Below are 24,141 nucleotides of genomic sequence, written 5' to 3'. Positions count from 1 at the left end.
ATAAATGCAGGATCAGCCTTGAGATTACTAGTACATGCCCAGTTTGTGGAGTTGCAACAGAAGACAATTTTCACCCCTTTGTAAAGTGTCAATATGGCCGGGATCTGTACAGGTCAATGGCAAAAATTTGGAGACTGCCCAATATAGAAACATTCATCCCTACTGGCAAGGAATGGTTGCTACATGTCCTAGCTATTTTGAGCGGTTTGGAACGGTGCATACTGTTGATGATATTCTGGAGATGCTGGTATGTAAAGAATGAGCTAGTACACTCAAAGCCTGCTCCGCCAATGGACGTATCCATCAAGTTCTTGCAAAGCTATATGGAGTCCTTGATGGCAGTAAAGTCAAACTCACGTTGTGACCCTGCTAAAGGAAAGCTGGCGATCGGTCTGGACGGTGCCACTAAGCACACAAGTGCAGCGGTGGGTGCTCTACCGACGTGGTCTAGGCCGGTGAATGGATGGGTAAAACTTAATACAGATGGGTCTTTTGTCTCAAGTGAAATAGCTGGAGCAGGGATGATTCTGAGAGACTCGGACGGCAAGATCATCTTCTCGGCGTGCAGGGCTCTATTCTCCTGTAGAGATGCTTTGGAGGCTGAACTGTGTGCCTGTATAGCGGGTATCTCCTATGCTTTACAGTGGTCAGATTTGCCTATTACAGTCGAATTGGACTCTTTTGTGGTGTATCTATGATCACATGTGATGGTTGTGATCGGTCTGCTTATGCTTTTCTGGTAAAGGAGATTAGATATCTTCTTAGTCTTTGTTAATCTTGTATTACTCATGTCTCGCGGTTGCAAAATAAGACCAGTGATAGTCTAGCTGCGTTCGGTAGAGCTCAAGGTAGAACCGTGACCTGGATTGGTTCGGCTCCTCCGGATGTGTTAGAACTGATTGCGATGGATTGTACTGATATTATCTGAGTAATACAAGTTTTGAACCCGCAAAAAAAAATCAGAATTAAGGGAGTACATTGAAATTTCGCATGAAGAGTTGCATACACGTGGAGAAACTCCAGTACGAGGAGCTTCTCGGAAAGCCAGAGGAAAAGACAAGGACGGAGAAACCAAGGCGGATGGCCGCCAGCAGCAGCAAAGCCTGCGATGCCACCAGATAGATCGCCGCGGAGATCCCTAAACCCCCGCAGTCCTGCACCGCCAGAACAGCTCCACTCTCCACCCACCCACCATCCTCCGACGGCGCCGCCTCCTTGCGTCCTCCGCCCCGCCGTCCTTGCCGTTGCCGTCGCCGTCACCTCCATCTCTCCCTCTCCGCCTGTTCCCTCCTACTACTCCCCGCCACCCGCATTGCAACATTTGCTCCCTTCCTCAACCTCCCCAGAGCCCTCCCCTGCTTCCCGGCCGGCCGAGCCTCACCCCAGCCCCCAGGTACCGCTCCCAGCTCTCCCTCCCGTCTCTCTGTCTCTCTAGCCCTTACTCCGTTGGGTTTGGTTTCCAGAACTCAAGGATCCGAATTCTGCTATACGTATCAGCATTCTAATTTCTATGTGCACAGTCATCTGTAATTGGTCCTATAATTGTAGCCTTCTAGAAGAGAAAATGAATTATATCACTGACAGTGTTACTATCTCTAAATCACGCTATGTTTGGAGAACATCTCACCTCATGGAAGATTTGTTTCAGGTTTATCCTTTCAAGGCCTCTCTGATTCGACGCGCCTTGAGCTAAAAAATATTATAAGCCTGTATTTCAAGAAACATGAATCCTTATTTCATCGGTTTTGTCATCCCGTTTGTGGCATCTCTGATGCTCACCAAGAGGAAGGCTGAGAAGAAAAGGGGTCTGCCCGTCGATGTGGGTGGTGAGCCTGGCTATGCCATCCGTAACTACAGGTCCGAACAGCCCGTCGAGACGCACTGGGAAGGGATTTTCACGCTCGCCGAGCTATTCGAACAGTCCTGCAAGCAGTATGCCTACATGCCCCTGCACGGCACCAGGAAGCTCATTTCAAGGGAAACAGAGGTGGCTGCTGATGGAAGATCATTCGAGAAGCTCCATCTGGGGGAGTATGAGTGGAAAACTTACATCGAAGCATTCAAGGCTGTATGCAACTTCTCATCCGGTCTGATCCAAATTGGGCACCAGAAGGACGAGCGTGTTGCTATCTTTGCTGATACGCGAGCTGAGTGGCAGATTGCGTTGCAGGTAACTTCTCCACCAATGTACTAAAATTAGCAAAAACATGTGCCGTGCTTTCGGCCTTCCGTGCATCAAGCCGTCAAGTACCTAAATTATATTTGTGCATATTGGTCTTCATGTATCTTCAATTGCCATCTCGAAAATGCAAGCTTTGCCTAAATATATACTACAGGATGCTGCTTCTGCATTTTCAAAGGTGTTAAAACATTATAGTAATAGCTTGCATAAAGATAGGAAAATGCATGCCACGACAATAGTTATACATTCTCGTAAGTTCTGTAAAAGCAAGTCCTTATTTGGGAGGTCCGATCCCGTTCAAGGTCTTGGCCCAGTCCTAACTTGCATGAACTGGGATTGGCAGGGGTTGGGATCCTGGCAGGATCAGGCTTCCCAAGCCAAGACTGATATCTCAAATAGGACCCCTTCAGTTTAACACATTTATGAACGCGGGGCTATGCAGGTTGCTATGGCCATGTTACAAGTAAATTTTTCCATGAAGCGGGATATATGTTCCTATTCTTACCTTTTGACAATATCATGTAAATGCTAGGGTTGGAACATTTCAAAGATACTAAAGACCAGATAGTCCATCATCATCCTTGCATATAAACTGAATAATGTTAGTGATATAGATGAACATAATGAGGCAAAAAGAAGTAGACTAACGATGGAGATATGAATCTATATAAAAAATCCTGTTTCTCCACATAAACATTGTTTTCTTTTTCTGAACATGGAATTGCTTCAGCTTAATTACTTTTCTTATTTTATTTTATTTTTGGAAAAAGCGTGTGTTTGTTATGTTACTTGCATTATGTTAACATTCTGCTCTGTAAATCATTTGCAAGTTCTCTAACCATTTTTTTTTTCTGTTTCCAAGGCATGCTTCAGACAAAACATTACAGTGGTCACCATTTATGCCTCCTTGGGAGAGGGAGCACTTTGTCACTCACTAAATGAGGTCGGTTCACTATATACTCTGTGCATCCATGAACTCAAGACAACTGATTTTTTTAGTTATAGCATTGTCTTTTGTTGGTAGGCACCAAAAATGCAAGCAACAGTTACCACAATCATTTTTTTATATTATCACTTAAGGAAATGGTTGGCATATCTATTTTATCAGAATAAAGCATACCTTATGTTTCTGCTGTGTGGTACAGTTGCTAATCTTGTTATTTTTTGACTCTTTAGACTGAGGCAACTACTGTGATCTGTGGACGGAAAGAACTAAAAAAACTTATTGATATAAATGGGCAACTTGATACTTTGAAACATGTCGTCTACATAAGTGAGGACGGTGTCTCAAGTGAAGTATCCTTGGCTAAACAATGCACTAACTGGAGAGTCGAGTCATTTGAAGAGGTAGAGAGGCTAGGGTTGGAAACACCTATCGAAGCAAATTTACCTCTCCCATCTGATACAGCAGTGATAATGTATACAAGTGGGAGCACCGGAATGCCCAAGGTTTGTTCAAATCCATGTTCACTATATTTAATTTTTGGTCTAGTTTTATCGGAGGTGCTCAATTGTCTGCTAATGCTCATGTACTCATGGTGGAACACTCCTGATATGTAGACCACTAATGCATGTCCTTTCTGAGTTCATCTGCTCTACAGCCCTGCTGATCGAGGAAACATTATTCTCATTTGTACATTTTCCACAGGGTGTCATGATGAGCCATCGCAATGTCTTGGCTACAGCATCAGCTGTTATGACTATTGTGCCTGCACTTGGTAAGAAGGATGTCTACTTGGCGTACCTCCCGCTTGCACACATTCTTGAGTTGGCAGCTGAGGTAGGTATAGTGTGTCATATCAGTATTTCAATTTATTTCGTGGCATCAGTATACTTATACTAATTACATTTCTGTAAATGTGTGGTCTAGACGATTATATCTGCTGTTGGGGCTTCTATAGGATATGGATCACCATTGACCCTGACTGATACATCAAATAAAATTAAAAAGGGGACCAAAGGTGATGCCTCTGCACTGAGGCCAACACTTATGACTGCGGTACCTGCTATACTTGACCGTGTTCGTGATGGCGTGAGAAAAAATGTATTGCCCTCTACGGTGCCATCATCTATTTCTTTTCTGTGTTTTTTAATCTCTGTACTGAATTGTTGTTAATATTGAGATGAACTTAGGTTGATGCAAAGGGTGGTGTAGCCAAGAAACTATTTGATATCGCCTACAGCCGTCGGCTAGCTGCTGTCAATGGAAGTTGGTTTGGTGCATGGGGATTAGAGAAGCTTGTGTGGGACATGCTTGTCTTCCAGAAAGTGCGTGCAATCTTGGGAGGCCGGATTCGCTTTATACTTTCAGGCGGAGCGCCTCTGTCTGGAGAAACTCAGAGATTTATCAATATATGCCTTGGGTGAGATATATAGATCCTCAGTTTTTTTTGCAAAAAGAAGTTATCTTAAGTTCTTTCTGTTGACAGCAATTATGTTTATACTCCACTATTACTTGCTGTGTTTGGATTTCATACATTTCAAATATAACTGGTGTATTATATACATTTCATACATTTACAAGCCCAGAAATTGATCGGCCGAGTTTTGCTGTTACAGGGCTCCAATAGGGCAAGGATATGGTCTAACTGAAACGTGTGCTGGCGGGACATTCTCTGAGTACAATGACACATCTGTTGGTCGTGTTGGTGCTCCATTGTCTTGTTCGTTCATTAAGGTATAAAAGAAAGATATACTTTATCATTTCATAATGTTGATATGGTTTTTAGTTCCACTTTCCATAGCAAAGCTATTATGTTCATACATATATTTACTGTTAATGGTGTATCTTTGCCCTAGAAAGATGTCTGACGAGGTACGTATTGAAGGTGTTCCCCAAGTTGTGAAGGACATGTTAATATTTCGTTTGTGGATCAGCTTATGTTTTCAAATGGTTGGTGTAATTCTTCCATGTGTGTGGATAGTGCTACCAGATCGGTAACTTTGCAGTTAGTCCAAGTTAATATGCATGGCAATTTTGTCTATCTAGTGCCTTGCAGTTATATTTTCATGCCCCTAAGCATAAAACTAGAAACACATAATATTGCGCAAAAAGAACCTATGCGTTAACAATTAGTGGATTTTGTCTTTGCCCATCGAATTTTATTCTTCTCCCTTTCCTTCAGATTCAATTCTTTACTAACATAATTGTAACTCTACATGATAGTTGATAGATTGGGTTGAAGGTGGATACTTGACATCTGATTCACCAATGCCTCGGGGAGAAATCGTTATTGGAGGCCCAAATGTAACCAAAGGCTATTTCAAAAATGAGGCCAAAACAAATGAGGTCTACAAGGTATGTTACCAACCACAGTAATATTACAAAGCTGTCTATGTTGTGATTAAAAAGAAATCGTAAAAGTATGTATCTTGTTCAGGATGATGAGAGAGGAATGAGGTGGTTCTACTCTGGTGACATTGGGCGTTTGCACCCAGATGGCTGCCTCGAAATCATTGACAGGAAGAAGGATATAGTTAAGCTTCAACATGGTGAATATGTATCGCTAGGAAAGGTAATACGGTTTCTTTTTCTGGCCAAACACACGGCTATTTCAGCACTTCTCGACTTACGACCAGGCCAAACAAGTAGCTAGTAGCTCTCTTCCTAACGAAGTACACGATCACAGGTGGAGGCTACTTTGAGTGTGAGCCCGTATGTTGACAACATCATGGTCCACGCGGATCCCTCCCAAAACTACTGTGTTGCACTCGTTGTAGCTGCGCACGGTGAGCTAGAAAACTGGGCCTCAAAACAAGGGATTGCATATTCTGATTTCCCCGATCTGTGCCAGAAGCAAGAGACTGTCAAAGAAGTTCTACAGTCGTTGGCAAAGGTCCGTGTTTCTCCTGCACTCTGATCGAATTTTCGGTCGTTTGCTAACCGTTGCACGCGTGATTGATTGTACTGTGCCGTTGCTCTAAATTGGTCTTCAGGCTGGTAAGCAATCGCGGCTGGAGAAGTTTGAGATCCCTGCCAGGATCAAGCTGATACCGGAGCCATGGACCCCCGAGTCGGGTCTCGTCACCGCTGCCCTCAAGCTCAAGAGGGAGGTCATCAAGAAGGGTTATCAGGACGATCTTGCTAAGCTGTACAGATAGTGTCCCTTTGTTAGGGAGAACAACATTCCTCATCTGTGTTGTGTTTCAGACAGTGGACAGATAGTGTCCCTTTGTTAGCAAGAACAAAACTTCTCATATGTGTTGTGTTTCAAACAGTGGATCGAGACAGACAGTATATTGAACTCTAGTATGTGTACTTGATGATTTACCGTTGTATTTCAGCTAGAGATCATGTTCTCCTCAGTTAAACTTCTCATGGAACATCTCTGAATCTTGCTGTCATGATTCACACATGAGTTACTGCTACACAAGGATGTGTAGGTTCTGGGTATTAGTTATCTCCGTAAATTCTTTGAAACATCAGCTTTTAGAATGTACCCCCACTGTTCACTGTTATAAAATGTTTCTCATATTTCAATATGGACTACAAAATGCGTCTATATACATCTGATTCATTACTCCCTCTACAACTTTGTACTAAATCGCCGACAATTAATCTCAGAGTGTAACATCTTATAATTGTGAACGGAGGGAGTAGCGTATTAGAACAGTGAACAGACGAAAGTTGCGTAAATTGTTCGCCAAAAAATAAGCCATGCTACACATAAGCCAAGTTTGTAGCCTATATGAATTGCAAGTTTGTGGCTTCAACAAATGTTTAGCAGCAAAGCAGACAAACCACATTAATTTTCTAACCATGCAGAAAAAGAGTATGAATTTGAATCAAGGAATTAGAGTGGAGAAAAGAGATGAACATAATATAATCATAAATTTATTATTTAGCTACAATGCGTGTTTTTATTCACCACCAGTAGGATTAAAACCCATATTCCCAGGAGCAGCAATCCAGCCTACCCCAAAATCCTCTGCACGAACAGCAAACGCCCACCACAACCCAAAAAGAATGAAAACGGTACTGGAAGTGTCACCTTCCTTAATAATCTACAAATATCTCCTTAATACATCAAAATTAGAACTTTTCAATGCTTCAGCTTCTCAAGAATGTAGCCTGTGTGGCAATTGCAGAATGGTAGAGCAAGGCGCCTAATCCGCACGGGACTGGCCGGCACGGGACGACAGGATGATGCCCACGATGAGACCGTAAAGGGCAAGTGCTTCTGCAAAAATGAGGATAAGGATCATACCCACGAACAGCTTTGGTTGTTGCGCGTTAGCCCTGCAATCAAAATCCACAAGAGGTCAACACTGGATTCAACTGTAGGAGGCTTGCAGTGCAGCCCCCATACAAAACAGTATCAATATGAAACTGAAAAACTGTGAAGGGAACACTGATCAACCACATCATAGAGTAACATAGTAACTGTTCCAAATAGTAATACTCCAATATTGGTTCAAGAAGGAGTATAATATAGTCGACATTAAACATTTATTGCAAATCAAATATGTCAGAATCAAATCACAAGCTTATCCAAGAACATGTACTTTCGAATGTAAATCTGCAATATTGTTTCAAAATATTGCAGGCAAAATGTCTTATAACCAATACACAGCTATTATTTAAACATCAGGTCTTACAGATACAAAGACCAAACAATAACTTAAGGTAGTGCCCTCAATACTTGCTGCTCACATCAGAACTACATAAGCGCAACATCAGCATATACTATATGTTCATCGTATATTATAGCAATAAAGTTATCATAATAGTATGAAAAAATGTTAAATTAAAGTCACTTGCGATGTTTTCTGCATTAAATTTATGATAAAATCTAGAGATAATTCCATAGTCACAAGTACGAGCAAGATCATTCAAACACATAACTGACTCTATTTATTACCATATAGATTGGATGGATTACAAACAGAAGGATCCACAATATCATAGGATTCTAGGAGATTTCGTTCTTAATTACCCAGGCTAAAAATAACGAAAGAAATAATTCTCGCTTTGTAGAAATACATGCTACTACCAATACCAACATTAATAAACTAATCACAAAGGGAGTAGCCACGTCTGTTTTGGAAAAACAGATCCATGATGCTCATTGGGCATAAACTAATGCAGCGCTAATTATTAATCAAACCGTAATGCACAGCACTAACTAGCTACGAGCATACACATACCGCTTAAAAGTCAAAGACGAAAGGTTAAAGTCAAACAAATAAAAGCAGCAGGTGCATCTTTACCTGACTCCAGCATCACCGACAATGCCAATGGCCATGCCGGCGGCGAGCCCCGCGAGGCCACAGGCGAGCCCGGAGGAGAGGTGAGCGTAGCCGTCGAAGAGGAAGTAGGGCTTGGCCTTGGGGTTGATCCCGGTGCTGATGATGACGGCGATGATGAGGCCGTAGATTCCGAGCACTCCCGCCATGACGACGGGCACGATGGACTTCATGACGAGCTCTGGCCGCATGACCCCCATGGACGCCACCCCGACCCCGCTCTTGGCCGTCCCGTAGGCCGCCCCCATGCCTGCAAACGAAACCGGTCAAATCTCCCTCTAGCCGGATCCAGCGTGGAGGGATCCCAAATCGAGCGAATCGGGGCACGGAACTCGCAGCGCGGCCGCGGGGACCGGCAGATCGAGCGAAGGCGCGACCGCGAGCCCGACCGGAGAGGGGAGAGGAACCCTCTGACATCTAACTAGTTTTCTTCCTAGCGTGTCGCTCGATCAAGGAGGAGGGAGGGAGGAGAGGCGATCGTACATGAGAAGACGAGCGCGGCGGCGGCGCCGAGGAAGCCGAAGAAGGGCGCCGTCTCATCGCCGCTGAACACCGACGACATCTTGCTCCTCTTCTTCCTCCTCCGGTCGCGCTTCTTTCCTGTGGAACTCGGGGTGGCCTCGTCGCTAAGGAAGATGGTTGGTAGGGAGAGGAACAGAGGGCCTCTCCAGTTTGCTTTTATTTTCTCCTCTCCTCTCCTCGCCCCGACCCGATCTGATCTTGAAAAATAAAAACTCTGGAAGTATACAGGTGTGACGATGCTGGACTCCTTGGTTTTGCACCCTGGCCCCTGGGTTCCTGCTTATTTTATCGATCTCGCCGTTCATTTTGTCTCCATCGGATCAGATCTCACGACGATTTAATAAATGAAAAAAGATCTCCGGGCGACTTAATACTTTGGATTTATGATTTTTATAAAAATAAAATTAACAGAGTACAGACGCGGACAGTCAAACATACGCACATGCACTCGGGGAGGGCCGTTTTGGCTCTTAGGTGCATATGCTCCCTAATGAACAGTAAATTCAAAATAAATAGTAAATAAAATTTAACAATTCTGAATTTTTTTTATAGACATGTCATCGTAGGCGCATCGCCGTCGACGAAAACGTCTCCTTCCACTGAAAGCACATCACCGGAAATCCTGAAATAAATACATGAATAATGCGAGTATCAGGACTTGACCCCTGATGGGCTCTAACCATCCAACCACAGGTTGGTTCACATAGATATTCTTGTTAGTGTAACAAGTGTGCTTGCCAATTCTCATGTGAAACGGGATGACAGTGCTTCGTCGATGAAAAAATAAAAAAATGTAACATTTAGAGGTAATATTTGCCGTTCGACTTGTTTCTTTTTGCACAGATTACAGTACTTAAGCTTTCCTCCTAAAAGTTTATAGGTGGCGTTTTGGTGTGACAATGATCATATTTATTTATTTATTTACAAAATAACATTTTTAATGGGCAGGAGCATATGCTCCCAATAGCCAAATTTGATTTTCGCATACACTCGTCCCAGGAACACACGCATATACGCCCTACCTCATATGAGCATCGCCGAGAGACTAAGCCCTCCCATCATCTTGAGAAAGAGGTCCCCGTCCGGAAAGGCTTTGACCCCCAATGGATTGCGAGGGTTATGCATCTAGTTTCTAGTGGTAGAACTGCAGCCAGCATTAATGGTGAAGCCAGGCCCTATTTCGCCACCTCCCGTGGGGTTCGTCAGGGTGATCCCCTACTACCACTATTAGAATGCTCGTGCGTTGCTACGGGCTTTTGAAATATTTTCCTTGAGTTATATGAACGTCATTGAACTTACTCATCGGAATACCAGTTGAAAATAAATGTTGCCATAAACATTTATCGTAATTCCAGCTGGTATGCTTTATTGTGAGTGCGTCGTTGTTGTGGGATATCATCACTTGCACATCTTTTTGTTGTATAAAACATGGTGAATTTTTGTCCCCTTCCAATAACGTCGCCCCAAAAACCCTCTGAATGGGTTTCTTTTTGAACCCCGACATAATCCATCTCCATCTCTCTCATATTCTACAAAATTAAATATATATAGAAATATACATTTTGAGTATTATATCATGTGCAACATACATACAAAGAAGAACAATTATTTGCATGCACCTCTTTTGGTTATGTAAAACTCGTTGAATTCTTAGCCCCCTCCATCATCGTTACATCAGGGTCTTTGTCAGTCGACATCTCCGAAGCACAATCAAATCCATTAGTTTTTATGACCTACAAAGGTATTCTAATATAAACAAATCCAAGAAATGAGCGATTTCTAGTAGATTGAGTGACATCCCAATTTTAATAATTTTAGGCTCACCTCTAAATCACATGTTGATGGTTATTCTCACGAATATCTACTATTTAGGATATGTGGTATATTGCCCATAAAAAACTATGTTACATTTCTCCACGAGCAAAGAACGGATTCCCCCTTTATATAATGATAGTCGGCCATCCATAATTTCTTGGATATTTTTAAGTAATTTATTGAGAAAATATTTTATGTTATTCTAAATATATATAGTGTACAGGTATAAATAAAGCTTTATTTTTATGATATTCCCATTATACCCCTTCTATACGACTTGTTGTCCTCTCCCGAACGACTGCACTCTATCCACTCCCTCTCCGCACCACCCACTCTCTTGTTCCCCTCCCTCTCTAGATCCATAGACTTCACCGGCGTCGCTCACTCCCCTCTCTCCGCCCTCGCCCCCACAACCAACAGAATCGGCGACCTCATCTCCCACCCCTCCACCCTTTCATCCCTCCCCTCTTCTCACCAAAATTAGTGAAGGGGGGATCGAGAGACCAGACGGTTGCTTGATCCGCCCACAAACCGGCGAACGACATCACGCCAAGGTCACCAACGCCGTCATGAAATGACAGGCTTCTTCCACCTCGACAGACTTGCTCGCGCACCAAGATATGAGAGGGGGCCTTCTACTTCTCCCTCGCTCATCACCCCTTTGGCCAAACCATGGATCAACCTTCCTCTACTCTGACCCATGCCATGGACCGAGTGATGTAGGTATGTACCCAGGGTAGGGTCATAGGCCTGACCTAAACACCCTCCCCTAGGACATCACCCTAAAACCAGAAGCATTCAAGAGATAGCATCATCCACACGACCAGAAGCATTCCACTCAGAAGACCCGAAGACACTCGACCGCAAGAATTATCACTCGACAGATAGAAGATCTAAAGTCACTCTACACAGCAACGGTCGGGCGTTTACTCCATAGACTTAATAATCATTTATGTCACTTTATTACTGGCGTTACCTGTAATGTCATCTCTTTATGTACCTTAAACCCTTTGTAACATGGGCTGGCTGGGGTCTGGGCGCACTCTATATAAGCCACCCCCTCCACTGGCACAAGGATTTGCACCCCCTGTAACACACACACACACACATAATTCAGTCGACCGCCTCCGGGCACCGAGACGTAGGGCTATTACTTCCTCCGCGAAGGGCCTGAACTCGTAAAACTCGTGTGTACAACTTCGCCATAGCTAGGATCTTGCCTCCTCATACCTACCCCCATTCTACTGTCAGTCTTAGATCCACGACAGTTGGCGCCCACCGTGGGGCCAGTGTCTTAGCGACTTTTTGGTGGAGTTGCGATTTTTTCGATTCTCATCATCATGGTTTCCGCCGGCGGACTGGCTGAGGACCGCGAGATCCGTCTCGGCGCGCTTGTTTTCATGGCCGACGACTCCGCTTGGCTTCAGGAAGCTCCACTCGACGTCGAGGCGCTCCTCGTCTGCGGGGCGACGCACTTCCGCGCGTGCGTCCTTCTCTGGCAGCCGTCAACCTAGTATCGGTCGGCTCCTATGGTGTCCTCGCCCCCCGCTGTTCGCCGCCGCAAGCGTTCCGGTCGGTCGCGGCTCCAGCGGTGGGTGAGACACGCGGTGGCCCATCAGTCAGCCACCCCACAAGTCGCGGCAATCGAGCCCGACGAAACTCTCTATGGCCTGTTCGACCTGTCGACTGGCTCCGTCGAGACCGCATCCGAGTGCGACAGCAGCAATCCCGCGGTAGAAGTCTTGATGGTCAACGGACCACGCAGTCCTCCTGGCTTCCCCCGTGACGACGGTGGTGATGGTGGTGGCGATCCGTCGCGCGTTCACGAGGAGTACCGCCAGGAGCCCCTTTCTTCGCAGCGGAGGGAAGAGGTTCGCCGCCGCAATATGGATGCGCTTCACACTCCTATCATTGGGGAAACCCCCGAAGCCCGGGCCTTGGAGGAAGCGCGCCTGGTCAACTTGGCTGAGCGCACTCGACGAGCGTGCTCGACAGTGGATCCCCGAGTCCAGTCGACGACAACTTTTTCCGTCTCAACCTCAGGTTTATCGCACTCCGATTCAAAATCTCACGGCAGTGGCCCGCATAGCATAGTCAATTCAGCCTTCCTTAAAGGCACAAATTGCCTGATGATCTGACACATCTTCTACCGTGTGGTGCATGGTGATCCATCTCTGGATATAATCCCTCAAAGTTTCATTCGGTTTCTGAACACAACACTGTAATTCTATCAAACCTGCTGGGCGTTTGCAAGTGCCCTCGAATGTTCTGACAAACACTCAGGCGAGGTCTTCCCAAGTATAGATGCTGCCAGGCGCTAACTGATTCAGCCATGCTCTAGCCGAGCCCTCCAACATCAGAGGAAGGTGTTTCATGGCCACTTCATCATTGTCGCCACCAATCTAGACAGCCACTCGGTAGTCTTCAAGCCAAGTGTCAGGCTTGGAATCTCCGGTGAACTTACTAACTCCAGACGCCAACCTGAAGTTGGGGAGAATCACCGCAGCTCTGATAGCTCTGCTGAAGCACTCTGGACCAGAGACATGCACCCTGTTGCTGGTTTGCGGATCTCTGTCATGGCCCTCTCGGTGAGCTCTGTTTCTGTCGACCAAGCCCTGCACGAGAATAGATCTCGCATCAAAGCCTGGTTCCCTAGGGTCGACTGGAATACCTCTTCCGACACTATGAGGGCGTCTGTCTTCATGTGGCCAAGGCACGTATGACCCACTCCTTGGAGGAGGTGTGGGCACTCGACGGTGATCATCGCGATCGGCACGACGATCATACTGCTCTCGGTTTCTGTACTGATCACATCGATCTCCACGTCCCTCACACCTCGGGGGCGATCTCGGGCTATGGGCCGACTGAACTGTGTCTGCGACCACGGATCTGCTATGGATCCTATTCCGCGACTGCGACACGACCGTATTCTGCTCCCCGCTGCCCGGAGCAAGGCTCTGATTTGCACCAGACCTCGGCCAGCTTCTGATCGGGAAGGTTGGATCGACTCTGCTATCCGGGCAGCAGCTGCTAGATTCTGGATCGGTGTTCGGTATACCTCAGTCGGAGGTGGAAAAGGATGGCGTCGACTGGACTCAGGAGCATGTTGCCGCGCGCGATCGTCGAGTGCGCGCTGGAGGTTCTCCAGTTGAGTGCGCTCAGCCAGGTTGGCCAAGCGCGCCTACTCCAAGGCCTGGGCCTCAGGGGTTTCTCCAACTATAGGAGTATGCAATGCATCCATGTTCCGACGGTGAAGTTCCTCCCTCTGCTGCGAGGAAAGGGGTTCGAGGCGGTACTCCTCGTGAACGCGCGACGGATCGCCGTTCCCCTCGCCTCCGTCTTCGCGGTTGAAGCCAGGTGGGCTGCGTGGTCCATTGACCATCAAAACTTCCGCCGCCGGGTCGCTGCTGTCGCACTCGGATGCGGTCTCTACGGAGCCAGTCGACAGATCGAACAGGCCGTAGAGGGTTTTGTCAGGCTCGATTGCCGCGACTTGAGGGGTGGCCGACTGGCAGGCCACCGCATGCTTCACCCACCGCTGAAGCCTCGACCGACCGGTGCGTTTGCTCCGGCGGGCCCAGGGAGGGGGAAAGCTGCTGGAGTCGACTGGTACGGGGTCGACGGTTGCCGCAGGAGGACGCCGCGGACACACGCGTGAAAGTGCGTCGCCCCGTGGGCGGGGAGCGCGTCGGCGTCGAGTGGCGCCTCCTGAAGCTAAGCGGAGTCGTCGGTGATAAACACGAGCGCGCCGAGATGGATCTCGTGGCCCTCAGCCAAACCTCCGCTTGGAACCATGATGAAGGGGATCGAAAAAATTGCAACTTCTCCAACAAGTCGCTAAGACACCTGCCCCAAGGTGGGCGCCAACTATCGTGGCTCTAAGGCTGACAGTAGAATAGGGGGTAGGAATGTAGAGGCAAGATCCTAGTTATGGAGGAGTTGTACACACGATTTTATGAGTTCAGGCCCTTCTCGAAGGAAGTAACAGCCCTACATCTCGGAGCCCAGAGGCGGTCGACTGAATATATGTGTGTGAATTACAGAAAGTGCGAACCCTTGTCCCAGAGGAGGGGGGTGGCTTATATAGAGTGCGCCAGGACCCCAGCTCCCCTCCGTTACACAAGGTTCAATGCTCATAAAGGAGGGGTGTTACTGGTAACGTCTGCAGTAAAGTGTTGTAAATGCCCATAAAGCTATGGTTTAAGTCCTGACCGTTGCAGAGTGGAGGGTCTCTCATCTTCTGGTGGTCGAGTGTCTTCAAGGTGGTCGAGTGAGCACATCTTCGTGGTCGAGATGTACTAGTTGCATAAGGTGGCTAGCGGGTGTCTGTCTCTCCCACTTTAGTCAGATCGGATTCGATGAAAAGGGTCCTTATGAAGGGTAAATAGCAATTGGCATATCACGTTGTGGTTTTTACGTAGGTAAGAAACGTTCTTGCTAGAAACCCATAGCAGCCACGTAAAACATGCAAACAACAATTAGAGGACGTCTAACTTGTTTTTGCAGGGTATGCTATGTGATGTGATATGGCCAAAAGGATGTGATGAATGATATATGTGATGTATGAGATTGATCATGTTCTTGTAATAGGAATCACGACTTGCATGTCAATGAGTATGACAACCGGCAGGAGCCATAGGAGTTGTCTTAATTTATTTATGACCTGCGTGTCAACATAAACGTCATGTAATTAATTTACTTTATTGCTAACCGTTAGCTATAGTAGTAGAAGTAATAGTTGACGAGACAACTTCATGAAGACACGATCATAGAGATCATGATGATGGAGATCATGGTGTCATGCCGGTGACAAGATGATCATGGAGCCTCAAGATGGAGATCAAAGGAGCTATATGATATTGGCCATATCATGTCACTATTATTTGATTGCATGTGATGTTTATCATGTTTATACATCTTGTTTACTTAGAACGACGGTAGTAAATAAGATGATCCCTCACTAAAATTTCAAGAAGGTGTTCCCCCTAACTGTGCACCGTTGCGAAAGTTCGTCGTTTCGAAGCACCAAGTGATGATCGGGTGTGATAGATTCTTACGTTCACATACAATGGGTGTAAGCCAGATTTACACACGCGAAACACTTAGGTTGACTTGACGAGCCTAGCATGTACAGACATGGCCTCGGAACACAAGAGACCGAAAGGTCGAGCATGAGTCGTATGGTAGATACGATCAACATGAAGATGTTCACCGATGATGACTAGTCCGTCTCACGTGATGATCGGACACGGCCTAGTTGACTCGGATCATGTAATCACTTAGATGACTAGAGGGATGTCTATCTGAGTGGGAGTTCATAAGATGAACTTAATTATCCTGAACATAGTCAAAAGGTCTTCGCAAATTATGCCGTAGCTCGCGCTTCAGTTCTACTGTTTAGATATGTTCCTAGAGAAAATTTAGTTGAAAGTTGATAGTAGCAATTATGCGGACTAGGTCCGTAAACTGAGGATTGTCCTCATTGCTTCATAGAAGGCTTATGTCCTTAATGCACCACTCAGTGTGCTGAACCTCGAACGTCGTCTGTGGATGTTGCGAACATCTGACATACACGTTTTGATGACTACATGATAGTTCAATGCGTTATGCTAAATGGTTTAAAATTGAGGCACCAAAGACGTTTTTGAAACATCGCAGAACATATGAGATGTTCCGAGGGCTGAAATTGGGATTTCAGGCTCGTGCCCACGTCAAGAGGTATAAGACCTCCGACAATTTTCTTAGCCTGCAAACTAAGGGAGAAAAGCTCAATTGTTGAGCTTGTGCTCAGATTGTCTGAGTACAACAATCGCTTGAATCAAGTGGGAGTTGATCTTCCAGATGAAATAGTGATGGTTCTCCGAAGTCATTACCACCAAGCTGCTTGAGCTTCGTGATGAACTATAATATATCAGGGACATATATGATGATCCTTGAGATATTCGCGATGTTTGACACCGCGAAAGTAGAAATCAAGAAGGAGCATCAATTGTTGATGGTTGGTGAAACCACTAGTTTCAAGAAGGGCAAGGGAACAAAGGGATACTTCATGAAACGGCAATTCAGCTGCTGCTCTAGTGAAGAAACCCAAGGTTGAACCCAAACCCGAGACTAAGTGCTTCTATAATAAGGGGAACAGCCACTGGAGCAGAATTACCCTAGATACTTGGTAGATGAGAAGGCTGGCAAGGTCGATAGAAGTATATTGGATATACATTGTGTTGATGTGTACTTTACTAGTACTCCTAGTAGCACCAGGGTATTAGATACCGGTTCAGTTGCTAAGTGTTAGTAACTCGAAACAAAAGGCTACGGAATAAACGGAAACTAGCTAAAGGTGAGCTGACGATATGTGTTGGAAGTGTTTCCAGGGTTGATATGATCAAGCATCGCACGCTCCCTCTACCATCGAGATTGGTATTAAAACCTAAATAATTGTTATTTGGTGTTTGCATTGAGCATAGACATGATTGGATTATGTCTATCGCAATACGGTTATTCATTTAAAGAGAATAATGGTTACTCTGTTTATTTGAATAATACCTTCAAATGGTCTTACACCTGAAATGAATGGTTTATTGAATCTCGATCGTAGTGATACACATGTTCATGCCAAAAGATAGTAATGATAGTACCACCTACTTGTGGCACTGCCACTTAAGTCATATCGGTATAAAACGCATGAAGAAGCTCCATGTTGATGGATCTTTGGACTCACTCATTTTTGAAAGGATTGAGACATGTGAACCATGTTTGTTGGTAGATATGCATGAAGAAACTCTATACAAATGGATCGTTTTGACTCACTTGATTTTGAATCACTTGAGACATGCAAATCATACCACATGGGCAAGATGACTGAAAGCCTCATTTTCAGTAAAATGAAACTAGAAAGCAACTTGTTGGAAGTAATACATTTTGATGTGTGCAGTCCAATGAGTGCTAAGGCGTGTAGTGGATATCGTTATGTTCTTACTTCACAGATGATTTGAGTAGATGTTGAGTATATTTACTTGATGAATCACGAGTCTGAATTATTGAAAGGTTCAAGTAATTTCAGGGTGAAGTTGAAAGATCGTCGTGACAAGAGGATAAAAGATCTATGATATGATCATAGAGATGAATATCTGAATTACGAGTTTGGCACATAATTAAGACATTGTGGAAATTGTTTCACAACTAATACAGCCTGGAACACCGTAGCGTGATGGTGTGTCCGAACATCATAACTGCACCCTATTGGATATGATGCATACCATGATGTCTCTTATCGAATTACCACGATAGTTTATGGGTTAGGCATTAGAGACAACCACATTCACTTTAAATAGGGCACCACGTAATTCCGATGAGATGACACCGTATGAACTATGGTTTAGAGAAACCTAAGCTGTCATTTCTTAAAAGGTTTGGGGCTGCGACGCTTATGTGAAAAAGTTTCAGGCTGATAAGCTCAAACCCAAAGCGGATAAATGCATCTTCATAGGACACCCAAAACAGTTGGGTATACCTCCTGTCTCAGATCCGAAAGCAATAAGGGATTGTTTCTAGAATCGGGTCCTTTCTCGAGGAAAAGTTTCTCTCGAAAGAATTGAGTAGGAGGATGGTGGAGACTTGATGAGGTTATTGAACCGTCTCTTCAACTAGTGTGTGGCGGGGCACAGGAAGTTGTTCCTGTGGCACCTACACCAATTGAAGTGGAAATTTATGACAGTGATCATGAAACTTCAGATCAAGTCACTACCAAACCTCGTGGGATGACAAGGATGCGTACTACTTCAGAGTGGTACGTAATCCTGTCTTGGAAGTCATGTTGCTAGACAACAATGAACCTACGAGCTATGGAGAAGCGATGGTGGGCCCGGATTCCGATAAATGGCTTGAGGCCATAAAATCCAAGAGAGGATCCATGTATGAAAACAAAGTGTAGACTTTGGCAGAACAGCTCGATGGTCGTAAGGCTGTTGAGTGCAGATGGATTTTTAAAAGGAAGACGGACAATGATGGTAAATGTCACCATTAAGAAAGCTCGACTTGTCGTTAAGAAGTTTCCCGACAAGTTCAAGGAGTTGACTGCGGTGAGACTTTCTCACTCGTAGCGATGCTAAGAGTCTGTTGGAATTATATTAGCAATTACTGCATTATTTGTGAAATCTTGCAGATAGGATGTCAAAACATTGTTTCCTTGACGATTTTCTTGAGGAAAGGTTGTATGTGATACAACCGGAAAGTTTTTGTCAATCCTGAAAGATGCTAATAAGTATGCAAAGCTCCAGCAATCCTTCTAAGGACTGGAGTAAGCATCTCGGAGTTGGAATGTACGCTTTGATGAGATGATCAAAGATTTTGGGTGTATACAAAGTTTATGAGAAACTTGTATTTCCAAAGAAGTGAGTGGAGCACTATAGAATTTCTGATAAATATATGTTGTTGACATATTGTTGATCAGAAATGACATAGAATTTCTGGAAAGCATATAGGGTTATTTGGAAAGTGTTTTTCAATGGAAAGCCTGGATCAAGCTACTTGAACATTGAGCATCAAGATCTATAAGGATAGATCAAAACGCTTAATGGTACTTTCAAATGAGCACATACCTTGACATGATCTTGAAGGTGTTCAAGATGGATCAGTCAAAGAAGGAGTTCTTGCCTGAGTTCTAAGGTATGAAGTTAAGACTTAAAGCTCGACCATGGCAGAATAGAGAGAAAGGACGAAGGTCGTCCCCTATGCTTAAGACATAGGCTCTACAGTATGCTATGCTGTGTACCGCACCTGAAATGTGCCTTGCCATGAGTCAGTCAAGGGGTACAAGAGTGATCCAAGAATGGATCACAAGACAGCGGTCAAAGTTATCCTTAGTAACTAGTGGACTAAGGAATTTTCTCGATTATGGAGGTGGTAAAAGAGTTCGTCGTAAAGGGTTACGCCGATGCAAACTTTGACACTAATCCAGATTATTCTGAGTAGTAAACTGGATTCGTATAGTAGAACAGTTATTTGGAATAGCTCCAAATGTAGCGTAGTAGTTGCATCTACAAGATGACATAGAAATTTGCAAAGTACATACGGATCTGAAAGATTCAGACCCATTGACTATAACATCTCTCACAAGCATAACATGTTCAAACCCAGAACTCATCGAGTGTTAATCACATGGTAATGTGATCTAGATTATTGACTCTAGTAAACTCTTTGGGTGTTAGTCACATGGGGATGTGACCTTGAGTGTTAATCACATATCGATGTGAACTGGATTATTGACTCTAGTGCAAGTGGGAGACTGTTGGAAATATGCCCTAGAGGCAATAATAAATTAGTTATTATTATATTTCCTTGTTCATGATAATCGTTTATTATCCATGCTAGAATTGTATTGATAGGAAACTCAGATACATGTGTGGATACATAGACAACACCATGTCCCTAGTAAGCCTCTAGTTGACTAGCTCGTTGATCAATAGATGGTTACGGTTTCCTGACCATGGACATTGGATGTCGTTGATAACGGGATCACATCATTAGGAGAATGATGTGATGGACAAGACCCAATCCTAAGCCTAGCACAAAGATCATGTAGTTCGTATGCTAAAGCTTTTCTAATGTCAAGTATCATTTCCTTAGACCATGAGATTGTGCAACTCCCGGATACCGTAGGAGTGCTTTGGGTGTGCCAAACGTCACAATGTAACTGGGTGGCTATAAAGGTACACTACAGGTATCTCCGAAAGTGTCTGTTGGGTTGGCACGAATCGAGACTGGGATTTGTCACTCCGTGTAAACGGAGAGGTATCTCTGGGCCCACTCGGTAGGACATCATCATAATGTGCACAATGTGATCAAGGAGTTGATCACGGGATGATGTGTTACGGAACGAGTAAAGAGAATTGCCGGTAACGAGATTGAACAAGGTATCGGGATACCGACGATCGAATCTCGGGCAAGTATCGTACCGCTAGACAAAGGGAATTGTATACGGGATTGATTAAGTCCTTGACATCGTGGTTCATCCGATGAGATCATCGTGGAACATGTGGGAGCCAACATGGGTATCCAGATCCCGCTGTTGGTTATTGACCGGAGAGTCATCTCGGTCATGTCTGCATGTCTCCCGAACCCGTAGGGTCTACACACTTAAGGTTCGGTGACGCTAGGGTTATAGAGATATTAGTATGCGGTAACCCGAAAGTTGTTTGGAGTCCCGAATGAGATCCCGGACATCACGAGGAGTTCCGGAATGGTCCGGAGGTAAAGAATTATATATAGGAAGTGCTGTTTCGGCCATCGGGACAAGTTTCGGGGTCACCGGTATTGTACCGGGACCACCGGAAGGGTCCCGGGGGTCCACTGGGTGGGGCCACCTGCCCCGAGGCCACATGGGCTGTAGGGGGTGCGCCTTGGCCTATATGGGCCAAGGGCACCAGCCCCAAGAGGCCCATGCGCCAAGAATCAAGGGAGAGGAAGAGTCCTAAAGGGGGAAGGCACCTCCGAGGTGCCTTGGGGAGGAGGGACTCCTCCCTGGCCGCACCCTTCCTTGGAGGAAGGGCCAAGGCTGCGCCTCCCCCCTCTCCCTTGGCCCTATATATAGTGGGGGGAAGGGAGGGCAGCCCAACCTAAGCCCTGGCGCCTCCCTCTCCCTCCCGTGACACATCTCCCTCCTCCCGCAGCGCTTGGCGAAGCCCTGTTGGAATCCCGCTACTTCCACCACCACGCCGTCGTGCTGCTGGATCTCCATCAACCTCTCCTCCCCCCTTGCTGGATCAAGAAGGAGGAGACGTCGCTGCTCCGTACGTGTGTTGAACACGGAGGTGCCATCCGTTCGGCGCTAGGATCATCGGTGATTTGGATCACGACGAGTACGACTCCATCAACCCCGTTCTCTTGAACGCTTCCGCGCGCGATCTACAAGGGTATGTAGATCCACTCCTCCCTCGTTGCTAGATGACTCCATAGATAGATCTTGGTGACACGTAGGATGATGGTTTCTCTTCGACTGCTTCTGATTCTTTGTAGAGATGTCCTTGGGGAGGGTATGTTGGACAGATCCATGACCCTACCCTAGGTACATAGCTTCATCGGGTATGTCTTGACTTGTGCGTAGACTCTCCGGCAACGGTGCCAGTAATGGCTCGTTGTCGGGAGGCAAATCTTGACTTGACTTGGCGCGAATCTCCCCGGCAACGGCGCTAGAAATCCTTCTTGCTACCTCTTGAGCACTGCGTTGGTTTTCCCTTGAAGAGGAAAGGGTGATGCAGTAAAGTAGCGTAAGTATTTCCCTCAGTTTTTGAGAAACCAAGGTATCAATCCAGTAGGAGATCACGCTCAAGTCCCACGCACCTATACAAACAAATAAGAACCTCGCAACCAATGCGATAAAGGGGGTGTCAATCCCTTCACGGTCACTTTCAAGAGTGAGATCTGATAGATATGATAAGATAATATTTTTGGTATTTTTATGATAAAGAGAAATAAAGATGCAAAGTAAAATAAACTGTAATAGAAATAACTAAGTATTGGAAGATTAATATGATGGAAGATAGACCCGGGGGCCATAGGTTTCACTAGTGGCTTCTCTCAAGAGCATGAGTATTACGGTGGGTAAACGAATTACTGTCGAGCAATTGATAGAATTGAGCATAGTTATGAGAATATCTAGGTATGATCATGTATATAGGCATCATGTCCGTGACAAGTAGACCGAAACGATTCTACATCTACTACTATTACTCCACACATCGACCGCTATCCAGCATGCATCTAGAGTATTAAGTCCATAAGAACAGAGTAATGCTTTAAGTAAGATGACATGATGTAGAGGGATAAACTCATGCAATATAATATAAACCCCATCTTTTTATCCTCGATGGCAACAATACAATACGTGTCATTTCCCTTTCTGTCACTGGGATCGAGCACCGCAAGATTGAACCCAAAGCTAAGCACTTCTCCCATTGCAAGAAAGATCAATCTAGTAGGCCAAACCAAACTGATAATTTGAAGAGACTTGCAAAGATAAACCAATCATACATAAAAGAATTCAGAGGAGAATCAAATATTGTTCATAGATAAACTTGATCATAATCCCACAATTCATCTGATCTCGATAAACACACCACAAAAGAAGATTACATCGAATAGATCTCCAAGAAGATCGAGGAGAACTTTGTATTGAGATCCAAAGAGAGAGAAGAAGCCATCTAGCTAATAACTATGGACCCGAAGGTCTAAAGTAAACTACTCACACATCACTAGAGAGGCCACGGAGTTGATGTAGAGGCCCACCGTGATCAATGCCCCCTCCGGTGGAACTCCGGAAAAGGCCCCAAGATGGGATCTCTCGTGTACAGAAGGTTGCGATGGTGGAATTAGGTTTTTGTGGTGCTCCTGGATGTTTGGGGGGTACGTGGATATATATAGGAGGAAGAAGTACGTCGGTGCAGCAACGAGGGGCCCACGAGGGTGGAGAGCGCGCCCAGGGGGGTAGGCGCGCCCCCCTGCCTCGTGGCCGCCTCGTTTGTTTCTTGACGCACACTCCAAGTCTCCTGGATCACATTTGTTGAGAAAATCACGTTCCCGAAGGTTTCATTCCATTTGGACTCCATTTGATATTCCTTTTCGTCGAAACCCTAAAATAGGTAAAAAAAACAACAATTTGGGTTGGGCCTCCTATTAGTAGGTTAGTCCCAAAAATGATATAAAAGTGTAAAATAAAGCCCATTAACATCCAAAATAGATAATATAATAGCATGGAGCAATAAAAAATTATAGATACGTTGGAGACGTATCATCGCCCTTGGCTAGAGTGTTGTATCGATGCGCGACACAGCAACCTTCAGGCGAGCAAGGTAGCTCGTAACACTGGCAACATGGGATTCTAGTCGAAGCACGTTCATAGCAGCAGCATCACCGACGGGAGAAAGGACAGGGTCCAGACCTGTCTCGACCCGCCCAGTCTCTTCTTCAAAGTTTTGACAGAATTCTACAAACCCAAAGAAATAATGAGTCGACGAATGCGTGACGAATCGACGACATTTAAACAGTCGAACAAAGGGAAATACCTTCAAGCATAAGGAACAGCTTTTTGGCGAGTGCCCCCAGATAAGCCTCTAGGTCATTTCTCTTATGAGAAATGCTTTCAATCTTCTCGTTCAGAGGAACTTTTTCCTTCTTCAGACGGGTCGCTTCTTTGTTGGCCTTGGTGAGAGATGCCTTTAGCTTGGCGTTGTCTTCCTCTAGTGCTCCGACTGAAGCCAGCTTCTTGTCAGCAAGTGCGGTCTTTTCCTTAGCCCCCTTCCGCGCAGCTGCAAGGTCAAGATCCTTTTGCGCCAAGGCTTTCTTCATTTTCTCTGAAGAATGTGCACTCGGGTCAAGGAAAG

At 45.3% G+C, this 24,141-nt stretch overlaps 2 protein-coding genes across 2 annotated transcripts; one reads left to right on the top strand and one right to left on the bottom strand.

Moving 5' to 3' along the window:
• The first annotated feature begins 1,049 nt into the window (after positions 1-1,049).
• Positions 1,050-6,509, top strand: LOC125550957 (long chain acyl-CoA synthetase 9, chloroplastic-like). Its single transcript, XM_048714098.1, has 12 exons — positions 1,050-1,393; positions 1,649-2,170; positions 3,045-3,125; positions 3,359-3,631; positions 3,831-3,962; positions 4,053-4,226; positions 4,316-4,545; positions 4,742-4,859; positions 5,349-5,480; positions 5,563-5,697; positions 5,812-6,018; positions 6,119-6,509. Exons 2-12 carry the CDS (start codon positions 1,724-1,726, stop codon positions 6,281-6,283), a joined length of 2,094 nt encoding a protein of 697 aa, XP_048570055.1. The 5' UTR covers positions 1,050-1,393; positions 1,649-1,723; the 3' UTR covers positions 6,284-6,509.
• A 485-nt stretch (positions 6,510-6,994) lies between these two features.
• LOC125550958 (V-type proton ATPase 16 kDa proteolipid subunit) lies at positions 6,995-9,182 on the bottom strand. Its single transcript, XM_048714100.1, has 3 exons — positions 8,912-9,182; positions 8,393-8,678; positions 6,995-7,421 (listed from the first exon to the last, which is right to left on the bottom strand). The coding sequence occupies exons 1-3, from the start codon at positions 8,988-8,990 to the stop codon at positions 7,289-7,291; spliced, it is 498 nt and encodes a 165-aa protein (XP_048570057.1). The 5' UTR covers positions 8,991-9,182; the 3' UTR covers positions 6,995-7,288.
• Between the last annotated feature and the right edge of the window lie 14,959 nt (positions 9,183-24,141).

This window comes from Triticum urartu, chromosome 4 (genome assembly GCF_003073215.2).
Source record: "Triticum urartu cultivar G1812 chromosome 4, Tu2.1, whole genome shotgun sequence".
Lineage (NCBI taxonomy): Eukaryota > Viridiplantae > Streptophyta > Magnoliopsida > Poales > Poaceae > Triticum > Triticum urartu.
The sequence above is the reverse complement of the archived record's forward strand: the minus strand, read 5'-3'. Positions and strand labels throughout refer to the sequence as shown.

Excerpts from the sequence above, each read along its gene's own strand:
- LOC125550957 (XM_048714098.1), top strand. The coding sequence starts at position 1,724 with ATGAATCCTTATTTCATCGGTTTTGTCATCCCGTTTGTGGCATCTCTG. Across the intron at positions 5,698-5,811 it reads AATATGTATCGCTAGGAAAG|GTGGAGGCTACTTTGAGTGT; the intron begins GTAATACGGTTT and ends ACACGATCACAG. Across the intron at positions 6,019-6,118 it reads TTCTACAGTCGTTGGCAAAG|GCTGGTAAGCAATCGCGGCT; the intron begins GTCCGTGTTTCT and ends ATTGGTCTTCAG.
- LOC125550958 (XM_048714100.1), bottom strand. The coding sequence starts at position 8,990 with ATGTCGTCGGTGTTCAGCGGCGATGAGACGGCGCCCTTCTTCGGCTTC. Across the intron at positions 8,679-8,911 it reads CGCCGCGCTCGTCTTCTCAT|GCATGGGGGCGGCCTACGGG; the intron begins GTACGATCGCCT and ends TTTCGTTTGCAG. Across the intron at positions 7,422-8,392 it reads GTCGGTGATGCTGGAGTCAG|GGCTAACGCGCAACAACCAA; the intron begins GTAAAGATGCAC and ends TTTTGATTGCAG.